Source organism: Oncorhynchus clarkii, chromosome 28 (genome assembly GCF_045791955.1).
Source record: "Oncorhynchus clarkii lewisi isolate Uvic-CL-2024 chromosome 28, UVic_Ocla_1.0, whole genome shotgun sequence".
Lineage (NCBI taxonomy): Eukaryota > Metazoa > Chordata > Actinopteri > Salmoniformes > Salmonidae > Oncorhynchus > Oncorhynchus clarkii.
Window position 1 is genome coordinate 23,846,712 of NC_092174.1, and position 10,704 is coordinate 23,857,415.

Sequence of the window (10,704 nt, forward strand, 5' to 3'; positions counted from 1 at the left end):
ACATCAAAACTATGAAAGAACACATATGGAATCATGTAGTAACCAAAAAAGTGTTAAACAAATCAAAATAGATTTTAGATTTTATATTCTTCAAAGTAGCCACCTTTACCTTGATGACAGCTTTGCACACTCTTGGCATTATCTCAACCAGCTTCATGAGGTAGTCACCTGGATTGCATTTCAATTAACAGGTGTTGCTTGTTAAAAGTGAATTAAATGAATTATTCTTTGATAGGTTGAATTAATGTATTATTTTAACAGTGAGTTTGTCATTTTTGTTTTAAAGACAGTGTTATAAATTGAGATTTAACAAAGCGTCACTTAACAGCTATTTACACACATTAATGTCTAAGGCGGTATCTGAACATAATAATGTCCAAATGTATTGCACAGCAATACTTTAATTTATGTTCGTGGTCCATTGTTATATTTGTACATTTTTGTAAAATTGTAGTACATTCAAAAGAAATGTTAGGAACTGTAGTTCTGTTTTATGAAGCCAATGTTTTATTATATTTTGAAAAGATTGAAAAAAATACAGTATGTGAAATTATGACATATTCCCTTACATATTCCATAGCTGCATAGCTGCAACATTTCTACAGCATTCTATTATGCTGTTTTTAAAATAAAAATCTGTAAATGAATTTCTTTCTTTCAAAGCTATTCTACAAATTGTAATACTTTAATTGCAGACTTGTTTCTAAACAACTTTTGGTAACACTTTTTATTTGTGTATTTTTTATTACTGGTATTTCTGCCATTTGCCCAGATGGCCAGTCCAACCCGACATGAGTGAAACAATAAAAGATTTGTAGTAATACAGTGTAACAATGAATCGATACAACAGCCTGCTTGTTGCACTGTATGCTACATTTTTCAGGAAGGATTACAGTCATACAAGTTTCAGATATCAATTAAATTCAATAGGCATCTAACATAGAATATTACACTATTTAGCACAATAATATCATAAAACGGATAATACTCTTATCATTGTTAAAATAAACGAAATAGTATCATCTGTTTTATAATTTCATTGTGCCAAAAAAAATACAATTGTAGGTTAGATGCCTATTGAATTTAATTGATGCTGGATGCCGGTATAGAAAGCAATGCTATTTATTATGAGAATGTGTCTGCATTTAGTGCTTAGTACAGTTGGGGAAATAAAAACAATTTTATGCGCTTACACATAGTAGCTACTGACTTGTATAAAAAGCAAAGGGATTATAAAATGAAGTATTGAGAAATTGCGTAGTCTGCCAAAAATTGCACACAGAGGATCCTCTCGAGGGCGCTGCAGTCAGCTGGGCGGCGCTCGGGACCTGTCAACCAGGAAAAGCAGTTGATGGTGTTGGAATTAATATCATATTAATCGAACGACTTCTTACTTATTCAAACCGATTATTGGAGTTGGTAAGATATTGTGTTTATCTCGTGTACAAATGTTTATCCCGTGTTTTGTACACGGGATAGCGTTGTGTTTATCTAATGGCCCGTGTGTGTCCTTCCTCTCGTCGACCTCGGTATCGTTAGTTAGCAAGCTAACTTAGTTGTCTTGCTAACGTTAGCTAGTTTGGCTGCTAGATGGCAACCCTACCATGATTGCAAATGGGCCGCTGCTTGCTAGGTAGTCAATAGTTACTGTACTCCAGTAAAATACATTTTATGAGACAGTTGTCTTCGCTTCCAGCTTGTAGTAGCTAGCTAACGTTTTGCTGACATTTTATAGCAATATTAAGTAGCATTAGCCAAGGCTGCTAGCGTTAGCAAGCAGGCTAGCTAACTGTTGGTCTAGCTAACGTTACCCTGCTATGCAATGAGCACCCTCTCCACACACCGTTAGTACCAACGGATTAATAACGTCGTCGACCTATCAACAGGGCGTTTCAGCATTTTGGTCGTAATCACAACTTGTAAAATTCAGTTTCGTGAACATCTTGATCTTTGATAGACACAACTTGCCGTCGTTGTCATGGAGGAGACGAACAGGGAGGCGGTTGCTACGGCCGTGCAGAGAGTGGCAGGGATGCTGCAGCGCTCAGACCAGTTGGACAAAGTGGAGCAGTATCGCCGGCGAGAGGCCCGCAAGAAAGCTTCAGTAGAAGCCCGACTGAAGGTAGAAAATTATGACTCTAAGAAGACATAATACATTCTGTACAGCCCTATTATTCATAAAGCCCTAACTATTGTCTGAATGAGAGCTGTATATTTATTGTAAGTACATGGCTCTGGCCTGAAGCACCTTACATGGTCTGTATCACTCTCCCCAGGCTGCCATCCAGTCCCAGTTGGATGGGGTCCGCACAGGTCTCAGTCAGCTCCACAATGCCCTTGGGGATGTAAAGGACATCCAGAACTCCCTGGCAGATGTTAGTAAGGACTGGAGGCAGAGTATCAACACTATTGAAAACCTCAAAGATGTAAAAGACGCCGTGGTCCAACACAGTCAGCTTGCCTCAGCCGTCGAGAACTTAAAGAATATCTTCTCAGGTACGCTACACAACTACATACCTCAGAGATACCACTTAATTAGAAACTATTATTGTTGTGTCGCTGTGCATTTGTGTAATTACTGACTATTGTTACAATATATTATTAATGTATATCATCACCTTCCTGTGCAGTGCCTGAGATAGTCGCAGACACCCAGGTTCTGATTGAGCAGGCCGAGCTGCTAGAGGCCCACCGTAAACTCATGGATCTGGAGTGTTCGCGGGACGACCTCATGTACGAGCAGTACCGAATGGACAGCAAAAACACTCACGACATGAACCTGATCCGCAACTACTTTGGCGAGGTGCAGGGCCTATCTGACGATCTGGCCAAGCAGCTGTGGATGGTGCTGCAGCGCGCCATGGGCACGGTGCGCCGCGACCCCACCATGCTGGTCTCAGTGGTGCGCATCATTGAGCGTGAGGAGAAGATCGACCGGCGCATGCTGGACCGCAAGAAGCAGACCGGCTTTATCCCCCCGGGCCGGCCCAAGAGCTGGAAAGAGAAGATGTTTGAAGTGCTGGAAGGCACAGTCACCACACGCATCGAGGGCAGCCAGTCGGTGACGCGTGAGGCAGACAAGATGTGGATGGTGAGGCTGCTAGAGATCACCAGGAAGTACGTACTGGACGACCTGATTGTGGTGAAGAACCTGATGGTGCAGTGCTTCCCACCACACTACAACACCTTTGACAGATTCTTTAAGCTCTACCACAACGCCGTGTCCATGCGGGTGCAGGAGCTGGCTGCAGAAGACCTGGAGGCCAATGAAATTGTGTCCCTCCTCACCTGGGTCCTCAACACATACAAAAGGTATCCTGTCTTGGCCCGTATTCACTGAGTTTCAAAGTAGGAGTGCTGATACAGGATCAGTTTAGCCTTTTAGATAATAGTGAATAAGATTATATGGACAGGGGGAGCCTGATCCTAGATCAGCACGCTTTTTGAATACAGGTGATGCTCTGATCTTCCATCTCTGACTGCTGTCGCATCAGTGATAACTGGGCACCAGTCCAATCATAGCTGAGTGCAATATGCAGGAGTTGTAGTACATTAGCTCTGTGCTGCTGCAACCAGTTTAGGCTGCTGAATATCTTTATAGATCTTGTTGTCATAGTTATACCGTTCATTCCATTGTAGGAATATCTTGTTTGAATTTACAATGTGAAGAGTTGAACACTAAGGAGAGAGAGGAGGAGGTATTCCCATTATAAAAATGTTGGCCTGCACCATTTTAACCTCTCTCCTCGTGTCTGTGGAGAGGTAACTTATCTCGTGTGTGTGTAGAGAGGAAACTTATTTCACACTCTGTCAAAATCATTATAATGATATAGAGGGAACATAGTCACGGAAATACTGTTGTACTCTCCTTATATGGGAAGGACTTGTAAGTGCTGCAAAGAGTAATTAACTCAATATTTAAAGCTAAAGTCCCCAGGCACAAGAGGTAGGGCATGGCATGTGATTTAAGCAAAACTGGTGTGGATAATCCAATGAATGCACATCGCATGCAACAACAGAATTGAACAGAGAAAGATTAATGAACAGCTTGGGGATGTAATGTATGCACATTCAAAACACAAAGAACTAGCCTTATATCCAATTATGACTTGAGCATCAGCCTGCTGAGCATTAGGCTACCATGGAAACCACAACCACCGATTGACTGATGCTGTTTAATTATAGATATTCACTCTGATTTTCTGTGAATTTGTGTGTGTTTCTGAGTACGTGTGTTTGTGTGACTGCTTGTGAGTAGCCTATATTTCTGGGTATCTGTGTATATCATTTATATTCAGGCATTGCCGTATGTCAGGGATTGTCAACTAGATTCAGCCACGGGCCAATTTTTATATTTTTCTGGATGGTCGGGGGGACAGAACATAATTACAAGACATTTGTAGACTGCAATTTGTCTGCAAGAAGCCCAAACATATATAATGTTTGATTTAAACATAGTCATTTCAAACTTTGCTTACATTTGTATACAATCACGTCTCTATTATGCGTGCGAATACTCGGGAACAGATGTCTTCAATTAAAATCACTTGGAGCTGATTTCTTGGTGTTTTTACAGTCTTAAAATGTCAGACAATAAAAATTCCACATTGTTTTGCTCAAACTTGGGGGGGCAAATAAAACCGCCAGCTGCCAGTTAGGGAACCCTGCCGTATGTGCACGAGCATGCCATGGTGTTCTGTCTGTAGCTGTCTGTCGGTCTGTTACATTAAAAGACATGCAACATATGAATTTCCACAAACAGTATAGTACAGTCAGGGTTCTCTTTCAATATTCCCACACCCCACTGTGTTTGTTCCAGTGAGGAGATGATGGGTCACCCAGAGCTGCTGACAGAGTATGACATCAACCTGATGGATCCTCTGCTGCCTCAAGAGGTGGTGGATGAGCTGCTCAGCAAATACCTGCAGACCTTCACTGTAAGTCCAGACAACACACTATGATTACAGTGACATACTCTATGACAGCTCTTGTCAGATATACAACCCAGTCTCCGCGTTTGTAAACCTGGACTTGCCATTCGAAGTCTTTACAAGGGAATCCGCCTTTAATGAAATGTTTCATGAATTGTTAAAGACAAAGTTAATAGGGCTCTGGCTGACCCTCTCTCACCCTTCAACAGTCCAACATCACTGGCTGGCTGCGCAAGGCTCTGGAGACAGACAAGAAGGACTGGTTTAAAGAGACAGAACCAGAGGCGGATCAAGACGGGTACTACCAGACCACCCTCCCTGCCATCGTCTTCCAGGTATAACACAGTATCCACCTCTCTGGGACATCACCCTGAGTCCAGTCGTGGGTTAGAGATTAAGTGGACTAGTTGCTACTATAGTAAGGTTACTATACCAGACAATGTGTATATAACAAAATTGGGATCTTAGAATTGGCTGAATAAATACTACAGTGAGTCACTAGTGTGTACTTTAAGTCTATTGGAAGAGGAGGGGGGGGTGTCATCATCTGACATGTTTGTTCTTCTGTCCTCATCAGATGTTTGAGCAGAATCTCCAAGTGGCAGCCCAGATCAATGAGACATTCAAAGAGCAGGTCCTGAAGCTCTGTTTAAAACAGATGAATTCATTTCTCGTCAGGTAACAAGGGTTTCATAATGTTGTGTTAGTAATTGTGTAGTGTTTAGTTGTTTACATTGATGGCAGTAAAGGTGCGTTACAAAGCATTCCATCCCTGATATACTGTATTTGACATCTACAATTGTTTTGTATTTCTGTTCAGGTACAGGGAAGAGGCGATTGCCTACAAGGAGGACCACTTGAGAGACCGGCAGCTCCCTCAGTGCTACGTCCAATACATGATCGCCATTATAAACAACTGTCATACATTCAAGTGAGTCCCGTTGACATTTCTCTGTAAATATTTCAGTCTCTAACCTAATGTGGCTAATGTGTACCTAACCATACCTCTGCCCCTAGGGAGTCTATTAACAGTCTAAAGAAGAAATACTTTAAATCTACGGAGCCCACCCAGAATGACGCTGCCATAGAGAAGACCCTGAACGACGTGGCCAAAGACGGCTGCCAGTTTCTATTGGATGAAGTCTTCCTAGATTTGGAGGTCAGAACTTAGTCTAATATTTATAGACTGTCAGAATGTTTGCCATGAATCCGGTTATGTTGAATGTAGATTCTGTGGTAACATTCCATGGTTTTGATTTCTACAGCATCATCTCAATGAGTTGCTGACCAGGAAGTGGTTGACTGGGACCCATGCAGTGGACACGATCTGTGTGACAGTCGAAGATTACTTCAACGATTTCGCCAAGATCAAGAAGCCTTTCAATACGGTACATGGCGAAATCAATCAATTGATATCATCATATCAAATTAAAGGCTTGGCCAATTGATTGATATGGAGAAATCCATACCGAGAGCAGTTTGGCATGTACATCCTGTGTATGTGACTGAGTGTGTTGTGTGATATGTTTAGGAGATGACCAGCGAGGCCCATCGCAGGGTGGTGGTGGAGTATATCAAGGCTGTGATGCAGAAACGGATCACCTTCAAGAACGCAGATGAGAGGAGGGAGGGAGCAGACAGGATGATTAAGGAGGCTGAGCAGTTCAAGTTCCTCTTCAGGAAACTCACTGCTGTGAGTGGTTTTATTTCAACTTGATACTGGAAGATTTTTTCCCCCTAAAGAAATCTGGATTAGAAACCACTGGCATCTTGATACCTTTTTTTAGTCAATTATAACCCTGGTCCTCCATTACCCCAACAGTACACGTGTGTTTTGTAACCCTGGACAAGCACACCTGATTCAACTAGTCAAATAATCATCAAGTACTCATTGAGCTGAATGAGGTGTGTTTGTCAAGGGCTACAAAGAAACTGTAGGACCAGGTTTGGGAAACACTGAATTAGTTCTAAATTCCCTGACTCTTGATTTACTGTACGTTTCATTCCTTCAGTCATTTGATGTAATGAAGACTACTTATCTGATCATTTCATCCTCTGTTACAGTAATTAGTATTTATAGTGTGTGTTTGTAATGCTTTAAGTTATTGTCTCTGTCTTCTTCCAGGGTGAGGAGACTGACCGGCTGTGTGATGCCATCGCTGCTATAGCCGAGGTGTTCAAACTCACAGACCCCACCCTGCTCTACCTGGAGGTCTCCACGCTGGTGTCCAAATACCCTGACATCAGGTCAGATCATACCTCACTGAACACACAGGCTAGATGGGTATCATGGTTTTCGATAGAACCATTTTGGCAGTAGAATTTACTCCAGATATATACAATGTTTTGTTACTACTATAGATTGTTTATGATAGCCATTGCTATCATAGGTGTCTGATTGTGTCTGTCCTCTGTTGGCCCATAGGGAGGAGCACATCGTGGCCTTACTGGCGATGAGAGGGGATGCCAGCCGAGATATGAAGCAGATGATCATGGAGACACTGAACCAGAATAAGCCTACCTACGCAGGGATCACCCAGCCCATCTTCAAGGACATCACCGTCCCCACCGTGACCATGACCTCCATGTCCTCCTCTATGGCCGCCACTGCCAACAAACTGCTGAAATAAATAACCAGTCTGGAGAGATACACCTGGGTCGTATTCATTCATGCACAACGTAGCAAAATGTTTTGCAACAGAAAACGAAAACAAGCATTCCTTGTTGGACAAGTTCGGATAGTCCCTCCCTGTTTCAGTTGTTTTTTGTTTGGTGCCTAGAGATTACGACCCTGGCTCACAGGGCACGAAGAAAAGAGACTGCAGAAAATCACCGAATCCAGATTTGTCACTTTTTGCACTTGTGAATCCGATTCCACTGACATCCAATGAAAGGCTTGGACTGTAGTCCTTAAGGATCTGTAAGGATATGATACTTGATGAAACAACCGTCGAACACTAACAAGCGATTTTGTTACTGAAATGGGACTCACCACCCACCCCTCCATGTACAATGAACAGAAATTGTTCCAGTAAGAAACTTTGTCAGTCCGTGATGCTGAATGTCTGTTAGAACATCTATTAAATAAATCCTTTCCCCTGTCAGTCTGTTTTCCTAATTTACTCTTCTGTCAGGGAGAGGTGTTAACATGCTGAAACATGCCAAACTACTGTACAGTGCACTCACACATGGAAACCCTGAATTGGTTGGCTGAGCTCATTTGAGGCCTGCTGTGAAAAAGCTTCAGTTAAGACATTACTTTGCAGAAGCACCTGTCTGCCTGCCCTACTGCATCCTTCCTCACAACAATACGATTGAGATCTCCTTCATTAATCTTGCTCCCTCTCCGCGTGTGACTGTTGCAGCATGCTGCCTCTTGATTTAAGAGGTATGGGTACTCTCCTCTTTCCCTGCCTGTGTAATATCTCTAAATGTTTAATCAGGCTGCACGCTATCTGTTGTGACTAACCGAGCAGCGGAAGGGGAAAGGCACAAACAGCCAGAGGGGACACATCACACTGGGTAGGGTAGCAAAGCCTAGTGGAAGGAGAGGGGGGAACCACAGTGACAGCTGCAGGGGAGGGGTGGGGCCAGTTTTTCAGTGGTGTTAGTAATCAATCAATCAAATTTATTTATATAGCCCTTCATACATCAGCTGATATCTCAAAGTGCTGTACAGAAACCCAGGCTAAAACCCCAAACAATGCAGGTGTAGAAGCACGGTGGCTAGGAAAAACTCCCTAGAAAGGCCAAATCTAGGAAGAAACCTAGAGGAACCAGGCTATGAGGGATGGCCCAGTCCTCCTCTGGCTGTGCCGGGTGGAGATTATAACAGAACATGGCCAAGATGTTCAAATGTTAATAAATGACCAGCATGGTCAAATAATAATAACCACAGGCAGAACAGTTGAAACTGGAGTAGCAGCACGGCCAGGTGGACTGGGGACAGCAAGGAGTCATCATGCCAGGTAGTCCTGAGGCATGGTCCTAGGACTCAGGTCCTCTGAGAGAAAGAGAATTAGAGAGAGCATACTTAAATTCACACAGGACACCGGATAAGACAGGAGAAGTACTCCAGATATAACAAACTGACCCTAGCCCCCCGACACAAACTACTGCAGCATAAATACTGGAGGCTGAGACAGGAGGGGTCAGGAGACACTGTGGCCCCGTCCAAGGACACCCCCGGACAGGGCCAAACAGGAAGGATATAACCTCACCCACTTTGCCAAAGCACAGCCCCCACACCACTAGAGCGATATCTTCAACCACCAATTTACCATCCGAGTATAGCCCACAAAGATCTCCGCCACGGCACAACCCAAGGGGGGGCACCAACCCAGACAGGAAGATCACATCAGTGACTCAACCCACTCAAGTGACACACCCCTCCTAGGGACGGCATGAAATAGCACCAGTGAGCCAGTGACTCAGCCCCTGTAATAGGGTTAGAGGCAGAGAATCCCAGTGGAAAGAGGGGAACCGGCCAGGCAGAGACAGCAAAGGCTGCTCCAGAGCCTTTCCGTTCACCTTCACACTCCTGGGCCAAACTACACTCAATCATATGACCCACTGAAGAGATGAGTCTTCAGTAAAGACTTAAAGGTTGAGACCGAGTTTGCGTCTCCCACATGGGTAGGCAGACCATTCCATAAAAATGGAGCTCTATAGGAGAAAGCCCTGCCTTCAGCTGTTTGCTTAGAAATTCTAGGGACAATTAGGAGGCCTGCGTAATCCCATCAGAATGTTGCGTGACCATTCATAATTATGGGCTCTGTCCCATTGGCTCTCTGTGAGCTTAGAAACACCCACCCCTAGCTGTGATTGGTGTTAGTTTTGAAACGGGTAGCTTTGTGATATTGAGATTTTAGTGTCATTTGTATACTTCCATTAGAATTAAAATGAGGTTGTCCCAAATTTAACATGAAGTTTACAGTTGATACGGGATCAGGTATGATGGGGATACTAAACATGTCTTTCCGTTTTCTCCATATGCTTCAGTGTGGTCCAATGACAGGGCTGCGTTTGCCATGCTGTGACTGGAAACAAGACCATGCAGGGCTGCAGCTGACTGGAGCACGCAAGCCTGTGCTCTTGCATGGCACACGCATCATCAACCCGAAACCCTGGATGACATACACCCAAACAAACAGTAGTTTGTGTATGTCATCCAGGGTTTCGGGTTGATGATGCGTGTGCCATGCAAGAGCACAGGCTTGCGTGCTCCAGTCAGCTGCAGCCCTGCATGGTCTGGTTTCCAGTTCAAATGAGACTACTGGGCCGAACGTTGCAGATAGAAAGGCCATGAATATAGCTGATGTGATTCTTTATTCTACATGTCAGAGGCATGTTTGATCTACATAGCCTATTTCTATCTGAATGTTCCATCCTGCTGAACGCGCCACTGGCAGCTCTATCACAGAGTCATCAGTCACTCAACTGATCCACCACTCTTCTTTACACACAGTGCCAATGGCTGGCTACTAAAACCTTGCTTTGACTTGACTATTCCAAGAAAATCTCCTAATGCTAACAGACTGTCTGGTCAACAGGGTTTCACTGGCTTCAGTCATGATCTAAATAGGCTACAACAGATTAATTTAAGTGAGAGAGGAAGCATGCTCAATGCATTTGGTATACAGAATACATTTTCAAATGGTTGGCAGGACGATTCTGTTTTCTGCTTGTTACATTGAATTGTTGTCAATGTAGTGAAATAAGTAATAGCCTTAGTTATATCTAGATGTCTCTGACTTACACATTTTACTATGCT

At 43.5% G+C, this 10,704-nt stretch overlaps 1 protein-coding gene across 1 annotated transcript; it reads left to right on the forward strand.

Moving 5' to 3' along the window:
• Window positions 1-1,282: 1,282 nt before the first annotated feature.
• Window positions 1,283-8,035, forward strand: LOC139387093 (exocyst complex component 3). Its single transcript, XM_071133092.1, has 13 exons — window positions 1,283-1,419; window positions 1,958-2,122; window positions 2,277-2,496; window positions 2,631-3,312; window positions 4,820-4,937; window positions 5,141-5,266; window positions 5,509-5,609; window positions 5,752-5,862; window positions 5,949-6,090; window positions 6,197-6,319; window positions 6,463-6,624; window positions 7,057-7,178; window positions 7,357-8,035. The coding sequence occupies exons 2-13, from the start codon at window positions 1,979-1,981 to the stop codon at window positions 7,559-7,561; spliced, it is 2,256 nt and encodes a 751-aa protein (XP_070989193.1). The 5' UTR covers window positions 1,283-1,419; window positions 1,958-1,978; the 3' UTR covers window positions 7,562-8,035.
• The last annotated feature ends 2,669 nt before the right edge of the window (window positions 8,036-10,704 follow it).